Genomic DNA, 21,742 nt, shown 5'->3' with positions numbered 1-21,742 from the left:
CAGCAGAAGAAACTGCATGACACCAAAGACTTCAGATATATGAATGGAAAGCCAGATCCTAGAAATGCTAGGCAAGTCCACTGAGACTAAAGGATTTCTCTTTTATCCTAAGATCTCATCAATAAGCATGGTGAGCTCATACCTCTCATCACACTTGAGATGGAACAAAAACAATTAAAATGTCAAAATAATTAGCACAGACACTTCCAAGAAGAAAACTAATGCATTAAGAAAACAGAAACAATACCAGTAAGTTTTCCATAAGTGCATAATTCAGAACTACAGCAGACTTTAACAGTTCTTATCTTCTACATCCAAATCCCAAGAACACCACCACAACTTCCAGACTAGTACACCATGTGGAAAAGCTGAAAGTGTCAGCCAGATTTCATTATACTATATTTTTGGTTTCAACAACTATTGGATAATAAGTTAGAGCTGAAATAAAACATTTCCAGGAGGGTGAAATTCTACCAGTAACATACATACACTTTTCACCATTTTTCAATCCAGATGTGAAAAAAGCAATTTCAAAGAATTCACTTGTTTCTGATAAAAGGCCTTGGGCCAGGATTTTTTTTTTTTTTTAATTGCGCAACAGGCAGTGGAATACACAGAAAATTGGAAGGCACTAGCTAAAAGGAAAAGCGAGATAGTAAAACAAAGAATGGAGCAGGACTGAGTTAAAAAAGATCCAACATGAAAGGAACCACAAGAGAGGAGACAGAAGAAGAATGCATGTCATTCAAGACAAGTGTTACATCCCATCAGTCCTTTACTCTCTCAATAAAGGTTGGAGACTTCTGTCCTAAAGAAATCAAATCCTCCCTGTTTCTTACACTAAGCTAAAGTAAAATGAAAGCCCACAATTTCAGAGATGCACATTCTGGGGACATATGAGAAAGATGCATGAGATCTTCAAAGGAAAAGTAGTCTGACTGCCAGCCGCTGAGATTTGGCCATCTAATATCCTTATGATCTTTGTAGAGTACAATGCTAAAAATTACAACATTAGCCCAAAAAAGACAACTCAGTTTGGTTACTACAAAGACTAGTTTATCTCCTATCTTAGACAGGCGAAATGAAGTACATTTACTGAAGTATCAACATGCTCAGTCTGTGCTAGCTTTCAACTCCACACTGTAACTTTAAAATAAATCAGGGCTTTCATAAAAACCCTTAAAAAGAAATTAAACAACACCCCTTACTTCTTAAACTATTGCTGTATTTAATTTACAATTTATGTATTGAATTTATTGTAACAGCAGAGCGTCACAAAACTCTGGAAAACACGGAACTGAGTTTTTACTAGAGCAGTTAAACTTGAAAGTAAAGATGATATTGAAAACTGCATAGATCACTGCTGCATCAACTTTTTGTTCAGTTTTACCATTCTAACCCAGGCAGTTTGAAGTGCCAAGATCTTATTTTTTTCCCTGAAAAATCTGGAATCATGTCATGAAAACCTCAAGTGCATATTGCAATGGAACAGCTTTATTAGTGAAAGGCTATGCCCCATAGCCTGAAAAGAGGGGTTCTGCTCTCACATGAACAAAAACACAGCTCACAAGTACTACTGCTATAATACATGTTCCAATTGTATAAATACTTGAGTTACATAACATTTAGAGGAAATTCAGCCTAGGGATGACTCAGAGTTCACGATCTCTGCAGAACAGCACCTCTGCAGCTTCCCTTATTTTCATATAAAATAAGTGATAGAGTAAATACTCATCAGTGCTCTCCTCGCCTCAAGGGATCAGCTGACCAAAAGGATCAGGCAGATCTGGCAGCAAGGTTTAATCCCCTGGTAAATAACCTCATGCTTCTTCCCAAAATGAGCGAAAATCTAAGAGATTGTCTTTCTACAGCTTACTTTCCTCCCCTTTCCCCAAGTGTAATTGTAGTGTTTACGAGCCAAAATATGTAAGCTATTCTCAGTGGAGAAAAAACAGAAGAGGACAAGACACTGGAAGACACCAACAAAACAAGTAAGACTGTACTCTGACCCTGAAACCCTGACTCTGGTTGCAAATCACTGAGCCTTCAAGAAAAAAACAAAGCCTAACTGTAAGACAGCTGGAAGACAAGCTTTTGGCTTCCTTGTATTACAGCTTGAAAAGTTTATAGTTTAACCACTTTGGGGAGTTTTTACATTAAGACAGTAAGAAATTATTTTTTCTTATGCTGTGTTTTTCATTTAGATGATTTTGGATGGAAACTGGAATGTCCTGAATGCAAAAAACCCAACCAAACAAAACTCCCCCAAAGCCCACAAGTATTTCAGAACTCAAAGGAAGTATTTTACACACAGTAGATGAACAAGAACATATACAACAGACCTCTCTTCATTTAAAGCAAGCATATTAAAACAAAGTATTAGTCTTTATAGTTAGTGTTGGTAAGTTACCTTTTTCTGACCTTTCCACCTTTGGGGTTTGGGCATCTTGGCCTTTTCTACCTCAGTTATTATTCACAGTGAGAGGAAAAATTGGTCAGACAGAAACATGCATGTAACTAGCAGGTTTCTGCTATTTCCAAGCCTGAATTCCTTTCCCACTTTACCCCCCTTAAGTGAGAGTCTTTTTCCACATAAGTGGGGAAAAGAAAAATGAAATCAATTTGGACTTCAATACCATGTGGGAAAGCACCTCAGAGACAATCTCACCTTACACCATAAAAACTTTATGCCTAGTCTCTGAATACTTGGTTTCTCAGACTATAAATGTTCATCACGCATCTTTAGCTTTCACAGAAGTTGCCTTAGTCCAGTCAGTTTGTGTGTATCAACAGCTGTATAAACAAGTTTATTCTTATGGTTTATTTGAATCATGGAATGTAACTTCCACAAAAATTAAAGAAAAATATATTTCCATATGAGCTGGAGACAACCTGAAGAGTCACAGCAGACAAGTGAAATTCTATATGTGGTGATTCTTGGTTCTTCCTCTTGCAATGCATAAGGGGTGATGCAGCAGAATCTGCGAGGATGACTAATCCCTGAACACGACTTTTGGCAGCACAAACAGAGCAATGGGTGCAGCTGGAACCAGAATTATTACATTTAATGGTTTGCTGGTTTTTTTGGTTTGGGGGGAGGAGAAAGCAAGGCAAGAACAAGGATGGGAAGGAAGAACAAGACACAAAAAGAGGGTTGTGTGAAGTCACCCATTGTGAATTCAAACTCCAAAACTGGTGAGGCCAGAGAAAGCACTTGCATTGCCACAGCACGTCAGTGGGCAGCATCAAGGACTACTGGTTTGGCGAGGAAACTTGAGGAATATAAGATATTAAAACAGGGATTACAAAATGTAACCCAAAGCTTGGTGCAAGAACACAGCTCTTGTGGAAGTCTGGCCAACATTTTGGGTACAGCAATGGATTCGCATCCCAAGCCCTTGTCGTGGTTTCTTTCCCCCTGAGGTGATCTACAAAAGGAATTCCAATCAAGAATTCACTGTTTGTCACAGCTACAACTCTAACAGACAGTACAGTCTGACTTCACAGTGTTAACACTAATTCTGCAGGTAAGGATGAGGAGCTGCTCCTGAGAAGCAGCAATGGCATGTGGTCCCAGGCCTCCACACATTCCACACACTGTCCAGAGTTTCCTGCTCCTGTGTGGCAAAAATCCCCACCCCCTATGCAGAGATACAGCATTAAAAGCATAAAACACAGAAACTTCCTTAGTAAGTTTGTTCTGACTTTAGACTGTCAACACTAATAGCACACATGGAAGTGTGATCTGTTTAAAACACACAACCACATGATGCATAGGGAGGACAAGGACCAAGCTCCAGTTGGGTGTCCATACAGAAAGGAGCAGCAGGACAAAAGAATCATCCCACATTGAAGACACACAGGCAGTCATGTCCTTCCAAGGTAGGGCTCCTGATTTTCCCATTTTAAACTCCAACTGCCAGAAACCCAGACACACTTTCAGAAGAGTACCTGCAGGTGACTGCTTGGCTAGTCCTTCTTCCCTAATTTTACCTGTCTAGGAAAATAGTAATACATAAATTATTTTAGACATTACCCTATGCAATAAGCAGCATGCAAAAGGATGAATACTCTCATATGGTTTTGTTCATGCTTCCACTGCAAGTCATTTGCTTCAATACAGCAGGAAATTGATCTTCACCTACTCACTTGTCCACCTCTATTACACTGATTTTTATTGCAAGTTTTTATTAAATGCTAAGCTAACTATCAAAAACCATTAAAGTGTTTCTGATTGACATATAGAAAGGGAGCAGAAGGAAAACTTGCCTGCTTCCCATTTGCAGACTGCTACACTGCTTCATGTCAAGCTAAGCAGAACACCAACACTCTTCCCTACAACTTCTCATGACCAATATTTTTGTGGCTTGTGTGTACAAACTTTGAGACAGCAAAAAGACTGTTTGTTGCCAAGGACTTATCCCAGCACATACTGAATCTAACAAATTTACCATCTTCACAAGGTATTCACAGCTATTCCTAAAGATTTTATCAAGAATTAAGACAAGCATGCTCAAGATGAAGAGGTACTGAAGCTAAAACTAGAGGTCAAGGTTAACATCATAGGCAATGTATTTACTCATGCTTTTGATCAATGTGTATCAGCTCACAATACTTAAAACTCCCCCCTAATTAAGAGATTGCATTATAAAAAAGCAATAAATTTTTATAATAAATTATATAAAAGCAATAAAGGCAGCAGAGTAAAAGACATAAATCAAACTTTCAGACAATAAAGATGAAATTGGGAAAGCTGCCTATTGAATATGCCTTTGGAATTTTTATTGTTTCTCTTTGCAGTAAGGGGTTTTGAGACTAGATGGGGTGAAAACACATGCATGTATGCACATACACAGTGCATTTTTTTAACCTTTACCTCATCTGAAATGAATTGAGAAAGATGATTGTTAAAATAAGGGTCTTGTTTAAGCAAATATTGCAGTACTGTTGCTGCATTCAAAAACTGCATTAAAGTGAACTTTCTGCAACAGTAGCATTTATAGAACTTTGTACTTAATTTACATATACAGGAAATAAAGCCAAGTGAGGGTAAAACTCACTTAAATCAAATACCTTTACCTATGGAGAAACACTGAAGTCCTTAACTTAAATGTTTTGTTTACCCTCAATGGAAATATCAGTCGAGGGTTAAAGGTAACAAAGATTTTTGTTTTCAATAAATGACAAAGCATAGTCAAAAACTTAAAGGAAATATTTGAGCATTAAAAAAATTATTTATAAAAGTATTCTTCTGTAGAGCATTAATGAATTGCACAAGCAATGTAAAAAAATTCTAGGAAAAAGTATCACTGAAAAATGAAGCTCCCACAGAACACTGCTGGAAACACCAATATACATTCAACTCTCCTCTCTGAAAGCAAAATCAGCAATTCTCCTCCTTACATATCAGAAACCCAGTGGATATTCTTGAGTTGTATCATTCTCATATTTGTCTCCTTTTAATTATTTTTCCCGGAGGTAAAAGGTATAAGCATTTCCAATAAGGAAATCCCTCTGCTGATTTAAGGGAGGGTTTAACTCTCAGAATGAAAAGCACTGAGCACCTCAGTTGAGACGGTGGTGACAAACCGCTCCTCCTCTATTGCTTGACAATTCAAGAGATCCTTCACAAAGTGTTAAGTATAGCAATAAAATTACATAAAATTATCAACTCAAACTTCATATTAGAGGTCAAATCGCAAGATAGTGCCCATTATATCAGAAGCAGCACAGAAGAAACTAGAGACGAAATCAGAAAATAAAAATCCTAGGAATTATTCCGTTGCTTTAGCAGAATGGTCACTGTATTACAGATGGGATGAATGCCCTTTTCCACAAAAATGAAGCCTTCCCACCACTTAGCTCTGCCTGAACTAAGCAAAAAGTTAAGTAAGCATTCTTGATTTACCTTTTTAGAGAAACTGATCCAACCTAAATAGTCTCCTTACTTAGGGTGGAGTTTTGCCAGAAGGGAGGCAAATGTCTCAATCCCAAGATTTCCTGCAAATGTTGACTTCCACTGACATTCTTTCAGCCCTCTAATCCATGCTGCCCTCTCCAAGCAATCTCTTCCTCTTCCCAGGAAACTAAATGAGAGGAAGCTCAGTGTAAACTGGATGCCAGCATTCCCATCCCAGCCAGGCACTTGAAGCCAATTCTGGAAACATATGGCCTTAATATATCCTTGTCACATGCTATGAGCCAAACTCTACATCAGGAGGTTATTTTAATGCGAGTGCAGACACTGATTTCTACCCAGAAAAAGTGGAATGTGTGGAACCAGTTGCTGCAGCTCCAAACAGCTCCTGTGGTTGAAATAGAGACACGACCCGTGATGGTAATGTCTGATCACCACCAACTCACAAGGTCTCACCACCAAGATAAATAACACAGGAAGAAACTGAGAGCTGAGTTGCTGCCATCAGAAATGGAAATACAGCCCTAGGGGAACTACAGTTATAAATAGGCAGCTCAGGAATAGTCATGGCTGAAGACACATGGAAAGCCCTTCAGAAGTTATTCCTGAATGTGGATAATAATTAGCTTGAGACATCTTAGTCTCAGGTCAATGATTAATATTCTTAATGTCTGAATACGCCCTAAGCCACCTGCATTTGAAGCTCTAGATATGTTTCATGTTCAGAGATTAAAAAGGAAGACTGATCAACTTCTAGCCTGACCTACCTCAGACAAAGTTAATTTTTAAATAAGTTTATTTGTGTTAGAATACACTAGCTATACCTACATGCATACATCAACACTGTATCAACACATTGACATATAAGGATCTTGCAAAAGTTAGAAGGTTTGTCCCAGAACAATATAACATATTTTTCAAAGATACAACAGAAAACACAGGATGTTGCAAACCAAGTTCTTTTACCGTCTTAGATAAGCAAACAGCGCTTGAGGCAGTTTCCTTGCTGCCTTTGCTGCCAGAGCCTCCCTAAACAAATAAAAAGTAATGCACATTCACATGTGCTAACAACTACTTCATAGAGAAGAGGACTTTAACAGAAATATGATTAAAGATGCAGTTAGACATACCTATTTTTCACACCTTCAAATAATTGCAGGGAGGTTTAATTTTTGGCTTTGGTTGGGTGGTTTTTTGTTGGTGTTTTTTGGTTGGGTTTTTTTTGTTTGATTGTTTTTTGGTTGGTGTCTTTTTTCGTCTCTTGCTACTACTGTTTCCAAATGCCTGTACTGAAAGATCAACTGTTTTTAAAGGATAGTTTCACCACATCATGCTTCCAAAATGGTCTCAGTAACTTCTAAGGTGCTAATTATTTAAAAAAATTGGAAGCTACAGTTTAAACATGTTACATGTAAGGACAAGAAGGAAAATGAAGAAAAGAAACCACTAGTCTTCCTTTACACTCCTAAGCTCCTAATAATTAACAGAAGAGATTCTGGTACACACATGAAACATTTGCCCAGCTGCAACTTCCCAACTCCAAGCATGTTTATGTCTCTTTCATGGAGTAATGGAGTCTGTAGTCAAGAGAAACATGAGCATTCAAATGCACTTTCTGCCTAAACTCAGAGATATTCTAAAATCCCTAACTATCTGCAACTGGGCAAATGCATACAAACACCACTTCCATTTGCTTAAGAAAGGCACAAAAGAAACCCAAAACATAAAAGAATCTCAAACACTCAGGAACAGTAAAACACAAGTTACAGCTGGCTGGTAGTATTTCGTGCTTCCCACAAAATCAAGCTCTGCAAATGAACTCTGAAAGGCAGGAAAGGCAGAGCTGAGGAGCCCCTCCAGGCACACTCCCAAAGCCCATGCCTAACACACACACACACACACACTGAATAATACTGAAATGGAAAGCTCAGATGTGACCTGGAGTCAAGCAGAGCACCACGAGTGCATCATTTCCAGTCACTACCTTCTGCACGTGCAGTCCCACGTTAGCCCAAGAGCTCCACCCAAATTCCTCCAAACCCACAGTGTTCACCTATCACCCACCCTACTGCTGACAGCCCCTTGAGAAGGCTAGAGATATACCCCTGTCCTGAGAAGCTTCAGAATGAAAGATTATCATCAGCACTAAGATTCCCAAGTGTTTAAAAAAACCCAAACCAAACCTTGATGATGATAGAGCTAAAAGCAAACCAAAATGATGCATTAAATTCCTCTCTGTCCACATGGCCAACCCTCACCTGTTTTGGATTATGAACTCTTCAGGACAGAGACTCACCACCTTCTTATATTTTATATAAGAGTGCCATGTGAATCTACAGGGCTACATAAATGATCTGTTCCCTGGAACAATGTCCTGGCTTTGCTGGGGAAAGGCCTTGCTTGCCTATGAGGTGTGAACCAGATGTTACGGAACTTGGTGGAAAAAATCCACTATCAACTGAAAATGGGCTTTGGATCAAGAACATGTAATAACTTCATATTATGTATTCCTCTCACAGAATAAATTAGAACAACAATTCAGAGAGCAAGGTCCACAAGGATCTTTTACATAAATAGTATGTAACACAACAGCAAAGCAATTCATGTTTATTTAGGATTATCTGTCACTGAGCTGCAGATCCAAGAGCTCTACAGAGAAAACAATGCCATTATTTAGTTATTTCTTGCTAAATTATTAGTAGCTCCCTAATAATGTGGTTTTGAAAAATTTTCATTAGATGGTGTTAGGTTTTCCCTCATCTAAAGCAGAACTAAAACTTAGAAATATTAGAAAAAAAGTATGATAAAGTTCTCCGTTTTAAAAATGACACTACCAACAGACATTTATCTACTTTTCACTTAAATTCAGGACCAGAGGAAGGACTACTTCATCACCTGATCTTCCTTGCCATGACAGGACAGAAATACTTGCTGAATTTGAGCCTTGCACCCAGGAACTGGAGCTTATTCTGTATCTCCACCAGCAACTGCATTACATGTACTTGTTTCTGCTAAAATGCTCAGTGAAATAATGCATTTTGACATTTAAACTACTATTAAATTCTTAAAGTTCAAAGTTGGTAAGAACAGTTCATATCCACTGAGATTCTGCTTGATTACAAAAATCCAAGTAATGCTGCTTTCTCACATGTTTAAAGACCAGCAAAAGACTGCTTAGCACCAAACCTTTGTTTTAGCTTCATTTAAAAGCCACTGTGGAGTTCAAGAATCCAAGCTGAGCCCCTGCCAACCCCCCAGTCCCAGCCTCCTCTGTCCATCCTCTCAGTCTGCATGCCTTGACAAACAATCACCTTCTTGAATTTTTGCCTTGTCACTTGCCATTTCAATATTCATATGGAAACTTTTTCTACCTCACACACCACTTCCACCCAACAGTTTCCCTCGGCACACTGAGGGTAGTCCATTTGAAAATACTAAACATGGCATCATTTATGCAAATAGTACCCTCAGGTTCTAGATGTGTCCCTTCAAGGATGCACTTCCCCCTCCCTGTTCCACTCAACATCCTGCCAATAATGTCCTGAAGTCTCATTTTCTGAACTGCTTTAAAAAAATGTCTTTGCTGCAGCTTCGAGTTCCTATCAAGTTTCTGAAAGTGTCCTGCTGCCCTAGCTTGCAATGTGTTTCTAATGCTACAAATCACTTTCTTCCTCACAGCGCCAACCTGAAACACATGAAAAGAGTCTTCGTTTTACCTCCACATACTCTGCCTTTTTCATTTCACATGAGAAAGGAAAAATTTACCTCTGATTAAAGGAAATTGCACAGACAGAGATGGTGAGTAAGCTATGAGCAACTGTCCAAAGATTTCTTCCAACAAAAGGGAACTCAAAGGAGATCGTTTCCATCTGGTTTTATTAGCTGTAGTATTGTGTGTATGTGCTTAGAAACTTTGAAAATCTACAGTGTGGGGTTGATGACATTGTAAGAAGAATATCAGTTAAAATGAAGCAGCTTTAAGCTATTGCAGCACCCATGCTGAGCCTAGATAATAATTATGCACAGATATGACAGGATAGAAATGCCCAGATATCTACTGTATTATCACTGTGGATAAGTAGTGCACTCATTCACATACTTGAAGTTTAGCACAATTTGCTTTACTATTAAATTCAAAACAGTTTTGCTATTACACTAATAACTACATAATTGTAAAGTACATCCTATCTATGGTAAATAATCAAATACACATGTCAAATAGATATGCCACTCAAGAAAAAATACATTATCCACATCTTCAAGAATTATGAGCAGATTTATCCGAGTGAGAGAAAACACTGTGGTAAAATAAGTAATGTGCAAAATGAAGCACATGCTACTATGGCTTAGCTTTGTTTCAGCAAGTAAAAAAATCCCAAGCATTTTGATAAAATCCTGAGGAGGAACTATTGACACATTCTCCTCTGTGCACACTAGTATCAGTCAGTCAAGGACAAACATCACCTTTGGAAAAATAACTCCCATTGTCAGTCAGGAGCAACATAAATCTGAAAACCTAAACATTTTGACAGCATCCACACTCCTCCTCTCCAGCCTTCATGAAAGCATCCCACAATCACATGCAGGATAAAGCACCCTTTCACATCTTCCTTTTTGGAAGTACCACTTAAAATAAGGAAAACATTAAAAACACAGCAAACTTCTTCAATGGATAACAAGGCAAAGAGTTGCAAGCATTTCAGCATACAGCAGCAAAGTTTACTCTGTATTCTCTGTACTAAAGACAAAACAGCTCATCATTTTTATTAGCCTGCGGCATGCAGATTTTCATTAACATAACTCATAAAAAATGTTCTTTTCACTATTCTTGAAAAAAAACGAAAAAACCCCAATGCCATGTTGCTTTGCAAAAATAATTTCCAAGTCATTACTCTTGACCACGTTTCTCTTTGTATTTTAGTTGCTGCAGGACTGTTTTTTCCAGTCCTTCCGTGCCTCTGTCCAGCCACAAACTTTGTTGAATCATTTTGTGGATTGTGCATTTCTTTCTGAAAAGGCCTTTGCATTTCTCAACCAAATATTTATGCTTTCAACTAGATCACAATAACTTCCAAGTCAGTTTTTTAATAATAGGATGCAGCATTTATGCACAGAAAAAAATCCCTGAGACCACCTCACAATATCATCTGGGTTAACTCCTCCAGTTAAGCATAACTAATAAATATGCACATTCATCATGCATATTTTAACATTTTCAGGTAAAGAATTGTTAAAATCGTTAAATTGTTTTTGTGCATGCATGAGACATGCATACACAAAGAACCTATTTCTCATCTTGTTCCAGGCATAGCTGGTGGCAATGAGACACTTTAAATGACAAAATTTTTTTAAAAATAGAATACAGTGAAAACTGCACATGAAGTTAATTAGTTGATCAAGTTTAACTAGTTGATCACATGCATAAGCAATAGGTATATTTTTTCCCTCTAGTCAGATGCTGTTAGAGAACTGAAATATCTTTCTTACCTTCTGAAAAAAGTCTTCCCCACTTTTCCCTTTGCCCTCGGCAGCAGCTGTAAAACAAAAGCAGGATCTGGTTACTAAATACACAGCAGAAAGTTCACGGGCTTACATATGGAAATTCTGAGTGAGGACAGACTACTGTAAAATAACACTGGGTGACTTCTCCTCATGCAATACACATTTGTCAACAACTGAGAGATACCCAGATCAAGGATTTATAAGTCACCTGCCAAGGATGGAGTCTGAACAGTTTGTATTTGCCCACTGCAGCTCTAACACACCAGTACTTATTTTAGTTACAAAATACACATGGTCTAAGTGTAACGATTTAGTCACACTGCATACTTTGCTCTGCAATTCTACCAACAGCAGCATCAAAAGAAAGCTAGGAGGGTACAAGACTTGCTGTATCAAGTATCACATTATTCAGTGATCTCAAGAGCAAGACCTGGATTATCTCCCACTTGTATGTAAAGCCCTAACTGTAAATTTAATAAATCTAAATTATTGCACTTTGAATGATACAACTGTTTGCATATGGCTTATGTTGTAGTTTATCTGTGTTGCAATCCAAGATCTAGCAACCAGCTCAAAACACAGTAGCTCAAACTGATTATGAAGAGGATAATTTCCTTTTCCCTGGAGAAAGAGATGCCTTCAAAAAGAACTCCAAGCGCAGAAAAGTTTCCTGAATGGCACAGGATTACTGAAGAAGCTTATACTCATCATGATTTTTCTGTGTTTCTCATGCACAAAACAGACCTCGAGCTCACCCCAGCACCCTGGCTTCAAAACTATGTTTCAACCACTTAGCTCTGCCCACTCCTCCAATTACACAACCAATTCCAAACTCTTAAGGAACTCTTAACGCAGCTAATGCAACTCAACAGCAAATGCAAGTGAGCAGATACAGGCTAGAGGTCTGAGAAGACTTCTACCCCAGAGGAAGCACTGGCACTACATTTGATAGGCTTCTCAAAATTTCAATAACACTTAAATACCACAGAGAAAGAGCACACAAGCAAGTTTTATCTAATACAGTTCAGGAGTTCATGATTCCACCCCAGTGTAGCCAGAGCAGAGGCAGCCAGTGAAGCCTGTCATGCACTCATCTTGCTGCAGAGCAATTCCAGACTCCCCAGTTCCACAGATCTGAGCAAACAAAGCCCTCCTCGCCTTCAAAACCCATAGGTGCCTGTATGAGAAGAGCAAACTGGTGCATATTTCACCAGAACAAGGTTATCTGGAAGCAGGGAAAACACTTGGGGAAGATTTGTTTGCCAGATATACAAGCTACTGATACAAGTGGAAAAACACAGCTCCCTTGAAGCAGCCCCTTCATAGGTGCACATGGCTTGACATGTTTTCTATTAACTCAGGAATATCTAGGAAATACTTTTGGGAAGTGGAGTACCACCACCCTTTTTCAAGTGGAACGTGAGACCAACATGCTTTTAATCAGAGGGTCCAGGAGATAAATTGGAGATGAGAATGTGACAGATGCGTGGCTGAAGCTGCAGTTTTGAGAATAGACAGATTTTGTTGCAGCTGCAAATGCATGATTTCCAAACTGAATACAAACAAGAGATGGCTTAAGATAATAGCAGTGATGCTCTGCAGGGCATTTAAGTAGGATGCTGACAAAGCAGATTCCAAGCTTTTTATTGTAGGTTTATTTTTAATATGAATCATTCTGGTGACCTGATTTACAGCTTGGCTCCACCAACAACTGATGGCACAACAGATAGAATCCAACAAGCACGGACAAAGTGAGAAAGAAGAGGGAATGAAAACATCCCGAAATGGGTTCACAGGAAAAAAGCCCACAACAGTGGAGACAATAGAAAACTTGGAGCAAATGGCACTTTAGAAAACTCTTTAGTTAATAACTAGTGGGTTTAGTTGTTAAATCATACTATAAAGATTTGGTCTTTCATTAGAGCTTTTTGGGATGTAAGTGGCATTATAATAACCCATTTGTCAGGTCTCATGATATTTATGAAAAGGCAAGGAAGACTGTATGGTGTTTTTTAGGAAAGGCACTGAAGTTGAAGATCTGTACCTCAGAAGAGCTCTTCACATGGTAATAGATACTGCAATCTATTGGCATTCTGTCACTTCATGTCCAAGATGCAGCACTATTTAATTCAGGAAGGTCTCTGATCTTATCTCATTTAAATGGTTTTCTATATTAAGGTGATCTAGTCATTACCATATCCATTGTGCATTTTAGTAATAAGGAAAAGATGCTCAGAATTGTGGCTTAAAGTATTGTGCTACATTTAGAATGATCTATTTCACTAAAAGAAAAAAATGGCTAAAAACTTCAAGGTAAACTACATGAATCAATATATTACGCTTCCTTTTAGATTAGCTCTTTTCCAGCTATTGCCTCCCTTTTCCCTCCTTCCTCTTAACAATATAACTCTCTGTACCAATTAACTACTTTTTCATTTCACTTCCTAAATTTGCTCTTGTTTTTAAGAGGAGCAATTACAGTTAAGGAAATTTAAACTCTATCAATAGTTTATTAATTTTGTGGTGCTACACACTATTACCTATGTTTGCATCTGTGTTACTCCCAAACTAAGTACCTATATTTAAGAAAGTTGCCACCACGTGTCTGAAATGTTTATGATTGATGTGAAATTATCTTGAAGCACTTCTGCTCTCCAAAGTAGGTAAAGACAGTCCAAGCATTTCTGAAAACTGTAGGATAGCCAAAACCAAGGGGAAATTTATCCATTTCTTTTACAATTAAAAGGCTAAACAGATTTTTTTAAGGCAAGACAAGCCCTGCATCTTTTGCAGGGAAATGAGCAAGAGAAGCATTCCAGAACTAGCAAATTTATGCAGAACTCATTAAAATGCAAACCATTCACAGTGTTCTCTACAAGCAGATGCAATTTAGTAAGTCATTGAGGTTTACCTCAAATCAGATAAACTGAGATAAAAGCAAACTTCAATTCATGTTTAGGAAAAAAAATCTCTAGGTCATCACATCCCAAGATCAACTTTTCTAAACAAATCTTGAGAGTATTAACCCTGACTCTCAAAATAAACTTCAACTTTGAAATATCATATTAAGAAGCTCACGATATTTACATCTGACAGTGCACCCCAGCAAATTATTTTTGTAATCTTAATAATAATAATTAGAGTTTTAGTATAAAACCAAGCTTTATTCAAAAAGCAGTAAGTTTTCAAGTTCTCAAACCCCCAAGACAGGGAAGCCTTTTGTGGGAGGCTGCCAGTGCTGCATGGAAGGCACAACGGAGTCCATCTCAACTAAAGCTGAAATAAGCGTTCAGATTTTAACAGACAAAGCGTCACATTTTCTGAAGTTATTGATTTCAAAATACTACACCAGTAACAAACACGAAGAAGCAACATCATCACCTGGCATGTGCCTTAAGAGACCATTCCACCCTTCCACCAGCAGTCCCTGTCCCCAAAGCAGGTTTGAGAGAAACCACAAACCAAAGGCTAATTAATCCAGTTGAACCTGACTTCTGACTGACAAATTGTTACATTTCTGCAAACTCAGGCAATACTGTTTTCTGAGAAAACAGTATTTACTTTACGGTATTGAATAATCACTTAACCAACCCTCACAAAAACTAGGATTACTTTTACACAAGATGGCTACATTGGTTTCAGAAATACAGATGAAACCTATGTAAATGTGCATAACAAGCATTTTATATTTTAAGCTATACTCTGTTTATTGTAATTTCTTCCATACCATGAAATATTTTATATTAGATTTTTGCTTTTCAAGACATATTGGATTGCTGAGGTTCCATCCAATACAAATATCAAACAGTTGAAACAGGTGTTAACTGTTATGGTACCCATGAAGTGCACCATTTGTCTACTTAATCACCAAATCATAAAAAGGCCCAATTGTAATTCTTCTAGGTTCACATGGAAAAAATGAATTTGAGCTTTCACTTCAAATGTTATTTTAATTATTAAAAAAGTTTTTACAATACAGGTCATGTTTTACAGGAAAGGAACCCAAGAGACACCGATTCAGTCAAACCTTTAAATGAATTACCGTAAGTTTGTTGATCTCACACATCAGTTTTGTGGCTTATTTTCCAAACTCTTGAAGTTGTTATCAAAAATTCAGTGTAGCATATGCTGGTGAGTTTGCCTTTACATCGATTAGTGTCAAAACCTCTTCCTCTGACTGCACTGACAGACTACATTTCAAGAGAACAAAGAAGTATGTTCTGCTCTTCAGGTCACAACTAAGATGAAAAAAAATCATTCCTTGCATCAAAATAATATTTAACATGACAGATAACTAGTTATTTTATCAAGACAAATCAACTTGATAGGATTTCAAGAAACTATAGAATAATATACCCGAAGGTAAGTGCTCAATTATCCTTTACCTTTCCTACCCACTGAATCAGAAAGATTTCTTAATACTTATGTCAGGAGTGTCCTCACGTTATTTTGTTTTATTTTAGTTTGATTTTTTCTGAATCTGCCATGGAAACCTGCTAACTACATAACAGTGTTGATTTTTATTTATAAGTAACTTCTTTAATGGAATGGACAGTTATTTACTAAAAGCCTGAGCTATTTCTTCAAAGTTACCAAGCTGCTGTCATACACAAAGAAACCCAACGAAAAACTCCTTTCATTGAACCAGAAACCACCTGACAAAAAGATTATGTTTTCCTGTGCACCAAGTCAGACACTAACTCACACATGCTCTGAAAGCTTGCTTACATCAAGCCAAGATAAAGAATTCCACCCCCATGACCACAGAGTAAAGCCAAATTGCTGAAAATATGCCTTTAAGAATAAAAAGATAGAGCTTACATTGTTAAAGAAAAAAAAATCTGACCTTAAATTCAATTTGCTGAAATCCAAACAAAACAGTTTTCCATTTTTCTTGTAATTGCAAAGCCAGTCTCTCTTCCAGCTTTCAGCTTATGAACTAAGAGAGACAACTCAGCTAAAATATAGAGTCTGGCAAGAGAGGTAACAAGGCTTTAAAAAGCAAGAAATCTGCATGAAAAGCTCAAGTATTTGAGACTGTTAACTGGCTTTTCAGTAAGTTTACATATTCTTTTTACTTTTATTGATTATAATAAACTTCATAAAATAACCTTTTACACACAGTAATGTCAGTATTTCAGAGTGTTATGTGGCTTCATGGAGTTTTTCAGAGTTGATGAATGAAAATCAGACATTCAAATTTTCTTAAACTTGTATACAGAGCAATCTTCAGGTTTTGAGATGCTCACTATAGACAGGTCAGAGTCAACTGGAGGTACCAGCAAAGGGAGAAAAGCTCCAAAATTTTTGAGAAGTTACTGGAACATTCCATGAGAGAAAAAGAGCAAACTATACCTGTCTGTACAACATGCTGACAAACAGTAATGACAAACTCAGAACCTACATGGTACCTGGAATATTACAGAAACTATTCAATATTTTGTGACAGAAGGACTCTTGGACTGAGGATGAAAGTATCACCTTTTTTTTAAAGGAGTCAGGTAAAAAAAAATAAAAACAGTCCAAAAAAAACATCCACAACACAACCTAAAAGTGTTTATGAGGGACCATTCTCCCTCTGGTAGAGCAGCCAAAGAACAACCGGAAGAGGCAACAACACAGCAACAGCAACACAGAGAAAAAGGGAAAGCTTAAACTAAACTGTACTTGCTTCTACTAGTTCTGCATACATTGCCAAGAAAGTATGCAAGAAAAAAAATAGCACATGTACTCTGAGGACCAAAAAGACATTGATTTTCAACAAATATTCCTAGAGACTTGCTCATAGTATTCGTAGAGAACTGATACACGTGACTAAAAGCTAAGGGGAAAAAAGTGGAAAGGGGAAAAAGAAAGTTATTGGGTTATACAGAAGGCAACTTGCCTTGTCCATTCCACCATCAACATTTTTAGAGTTGCATAACTATAAAACTCTGTCTAAAACCAATCATCTAATACATAACAACTGTAAATTTTAGATATCTAACAGATTTTTCTAATTTTGCAAAGCAAATTTATCTCTAGGGGAAAATGCTGTCTGCCAAGACTCTGCATAGAAATGTCTGCTTGTTTATTTATTTTTAGAGACAAGTCACAGCTTGAGTGCAGGCTGTGAAGCTGGGGTTGCTTTGGGAGCCCCCTTTTCCTTGCTGGAATCTCTCCTTTCAAAGGCACACATGGGTGCAGCTCATCCCTACAACCACAGAACACTGCCTGATGTGATGTGGAGCACAGAGAGTATATGGCACGAGATTGAGGATTTTAATGACAATAATGAATTGACTGCTTTGCTTCCTGCCAGCCACTCCCGAACAAAGCCAGGAAAACTGAGTAGCTGTCAGCACTGTATTACCTGATTAAAACTACTCTATTAGCTGCCTAAGGCTGACACTTGCTCACTGTTAGAGCCACAAGCGCTCTGTCATCTCTCCAACAGGGTAAAATATTCCTGGAAGTCTTCTACATCATCCTTCAGATGCACTCAAGGACTTTGCTGCTTCCTACAGATGATGTGCCAGCTGATGTTTCCAAGCAGATTTTCAAAGGCCTTCTGAAGTCTTGATTTCCATGACTGACAGAGACTAAATCAATGGCCCTGCTTCTGGGATCAGCAGAGGGCTCCTTGGAAATTCTTTAACTAAAAGAATTCAACTGAAGTCAACAAGAAAAGCAGAACCAAACAAAGCACAAATTGATTTAGGATTTCCTGAAAGCATAAGGAGTCTCAAACTAACACAGATTTTCCATTTCATGTTTGTAACCCCTTTGATGGTACTGTGAAAGGAGAATATCCATGCAAGCAGTGTACCCAGCTGCCAGTTGTGGGAAAGGAGACAAGAATTCAAAGTAAGACTTGTTCATTTTTCACCAAACAATTCACATATTATCACCCGATTTTTAATTAGAAGCAACATTTTTCTTCCATTTTAATCAATGGATGGAGGCAGCTTTTTGACATCTAGATAACAGAAGAATTGAACACCCTATTTCTAGTTCCTCTTAAGACAGAAAGAATTTCCATCTGTGCTACTGATAATCACTTTTTTACAAGTGAACCTATCAAACAGCCAATTATAATGAGACAGCTTTGTTAAGATCCATAGCTATTAGTATGAGTGAAACCTGATTAAAACTTTACATTAAGTACATACACACTCTGTAGCTCACCCGAGTATCTTCCCTAGTTTTGGGAAAAACATCTGTGAAAATATACTGTAGACAGTAATAAAAAGGGAAGAGAAAAAGTCTATGACTTTCATGTTCATAAAACATTTTTGCTACCTAAATATAAAAGAATAAAGCATCTGTGACCTCAGTCTTCCTTCACTCTTTGCCAAGTAGCTTCCTGAGAGATGCAAATCAGTCACATCCAAAAAGCATCACCTATACTGAGATGTGTGAAGGAAAGATTATGTGGTTTAGCTTCTATTCTTTTAATCAAGGAGTTAGTTAATTGCCTCCCTTCCTTCAAACAGGCTTTGCAGCATTTCAATTTTACAGGAAATTTGCAAACCTGTAGCCAAATGATAGGCTGGCCAGAAAGAAGTTTCACATTGCATTAATTTGTTCCAAATCCTTTCTAGTCAAAAACTGACAGCAGCAGCCAGCCATGTAGGCTGCGAGAGCACTCCCCACTTCCAACACAGTTGAGATGTTATCAATTCCCTTGACCTCTTATCCAGAGAGAGGTAGTTTTGGAGGAGACAGCTGGAGATGGGCAGCTGTAGTAGCTGCAGGAGAATCTCACCAACACACCATTCTGCTGTTATAAAATACTTCTCAGCACAGCAATAAAAATTATGAATATTTAGGCCAGCAACTCACATTTCCACTATTCTGGGCTTCCTCTCTGATACAAGGGAAGACACCAAAGCAGTGTGGTAGGGTGAAGCCATTCCAGCCCTCCTTTCCCCTTGCCTGCCCCATTTTCATTAGTGCATGAGCAGCACTAAATATGGGGGCTGTGGCTCCCTAGGAAGATATTTAGTGAGAGCAATATGGAAGGCATGAGCCCAGGGTGCAGCACTTTGCCCCTGCCCTTCAGTATGGCCACAGTAAACACTCCAGAAGGGACAGGACAGCTGAGTGAGATGCCCCTGTGCTGCCACACAGCTGGAAATGGGCCAAAGCAGGCATGGAAGGGTAGGAAAAGTAAGAGATGGAAAGCTTGGCATTTTTCTAAAATGCTCTGCAGTGGGACTGCCTTCTTGAGTCACTGGATGTGACAGCTCAAAAGAAAAAGCCTTGGAGTGCCTCAGGAGGCAGAACCTCCCATGCTGCCAGTGCCTGATAGATCCAACTCTTCCCCCAAGCCAGAGTATCCATTTAACAAAACTTGCTGTTTACAGGAGGAAAGAAAATCATAATATCAGAAGTGCCCCAGGGGCTGACAGAGGATACCTGCCAAATACAAGAGCTCTGCTCTCAGCAGATTGATGGCTGGGGATATTCTTTCTATTTGTTTAGCGTTCAACTTTCCCTTGATGCACAACCACTTTTCTTGTCAGGTATGAGCACAGACCCTGCATGATTCATTGCATGGGAGGGGAGAATGTGGCAAGGCTGTAAAAAAATTAGAAACAAAACCCCTACAGATTTGGATAAAAATGTACACAATATTTTTCTGATGGTCCTGCTCGTTATGAGTCATTCACAGATGTGGAGTTACAGGAGAGAAGCCAAGATGAAGTCAAAGACAAAGCTTTACACAGGAAACCAGTCGAACTCTGTTGCAATGCAGGTTACACACTGAGCTGCAAGGCCTTGTCCAGCAGTAATGAGACACTGCCTGTATCTGGACCCATTACGCTGAACAAGATTCTGGAATACATTTGACAGGGACCAAAAAAACCCACATTATTTGGAATTAAAATCTCCTGCTTTTCTAAAATTCAACCAACCTCACATTCTCCAGCTTCCTGGATGCAACTGGAATATTTGGAGAACAAAACAGAGATTCCTTTTTCTGTCCAAAAAACCACTCTCTCTTTGTCACTTTATGAGAAGAAGAAACCCAACAGCCTCAGTTTTTAAAGGACACGCGTTGTGAACCCTTTCCTAGGCATCTGTGCTCCTGTTTCTGCACATCCACAGAGCTGGTAACACTTGCAAATTCCACACATCCAGGCTGCTTGGCACTCCTTTTCCCTCAGCCTTAGAGTTTTGAATGTCTGACTTTTTCTATTTTGCATTCATCAGTTTGAAAACATATTGAGCACCTCAGATGTAAATTCTTCCCCAGATTAAAAGCAAGTTAGGCTTTTTAGTATATTTTAATTCTAGGCTGTAAGGCATGTGATGATGGCAGAATTCTACCAGAGGGCTGCTCAGTTTAGAAGAGCCAGCTTCCAGTTCAGGGGACAACTGAGAGTCACTCTTGTACACTAAATTTATAATATATTAGACTACTGACAGTACTACTGAAGCAGTGCCTACTTGACATCAGTTATTCCCTTGAGTATTTACAAAAAGTAAATTGGATCCTTTTTGTACCTTTTACTCCCTCTAAATGAAAAAAATAGAAGTCTAAATTTACATGCAGAAAAATGTAAACCCACTTAAACACTTCATGAGAAGGATAACTGAGCTATGAAGCACCACTAAGCAGCAAAGTACAAAAGGTTTAAAAAGCCAAGAAGAAAAGCATAAGATAAACAGATTTAAGTAAGTACAGGCTTGCACTGGGGCAAGTCACTGACATATTCAGTTAATAAAAAAAAAAACAAGAAAAAGGTAAAAATCACATTTTAACACAATCCCATTTTCATGAATACACCATATGACTCAATTCATAGCTTTAAACACAGAGATTGTGCCAGTTTATTCAGTTTATTTATCACCATAATTTAGTAACATTTGAAAAAAGCAAGTTTGTTTCACTTGAGAACCAATACAATTTGTTCAAGTAACATCACTGAGGAAGTTGCAATGCAGATGTGCAAAGAGAGTGGGATGGATCTCCACAAAGGGTGGAAGCACAGGAAATAAACTCACCCATCCATCCAGTTTAGAGCTCTGTATCACCACAACGAAGTGTGAACCAACTTGTCACCCATTTTTCCATGCACTTGGCTAGGCAAGGAAGCCAAATTATGTATCAGCACAAAAATACAGTGACAGAAGTTACTTTGCCAAACTCAAGTTTACTCACAACACCAAGATCTTTCCACTTTTAAGAAACTAAGGAAATGAAGTAATTGTTTAGGTAAGAAGATCAAAGCACAACAGAAGTCTAGACCCTTCTGGTGAAGGTGAACAAGTTTTATTTTCACAGCTGGTTCTACGTCCACATTTTCATCATGTACATGATTTTTTTCTTATGAA

General features: G+C 38.2%; 1 protein-coding gene across 1 annotated transcript in view; it reads right to left on the bottom strand.

Moving 5' to 3' along the window:
- The window catches only part of BICC1 (BicC family RNA binding protein 1), a 91,643-nt gene that overhangs the window by 47,443 nt on the left and 22,458 nt on the right, over window positions 1-21,742 (bottom strand). Inside the window, exon 2 of the mRNA XM_085064193.1 lies at window positions 11,405-11,451. Within this exon, the coding sequence (XP_084920319.1) occupies window positions 11,405-11,451 (47 nt within the window). The remainder of the gene's footprint in view (window positions 1-11,404; window positions 11,452-21,742) is intronic.

The sequence above is a fragment of the Lichenostomus cassidix genome, chromosome 6 (assembly GCF_008360975.1).
Source record: "Lichenostomus cassidix isolate B80296 chromosome 6, HeHo_3.0, whole genome shotgun sequence".
NCBI lineage: Eukaryota > Metazoa > Chordata > Aves > Passeriformes > Meliphagidae > Lichenostomus > Lichenostomus cassidix.
The sequence above is the reverse complement of the archived record's forward strand: the minus strand, read 5'-3'. Positions and strand labels throughout refer to the sequence as shown.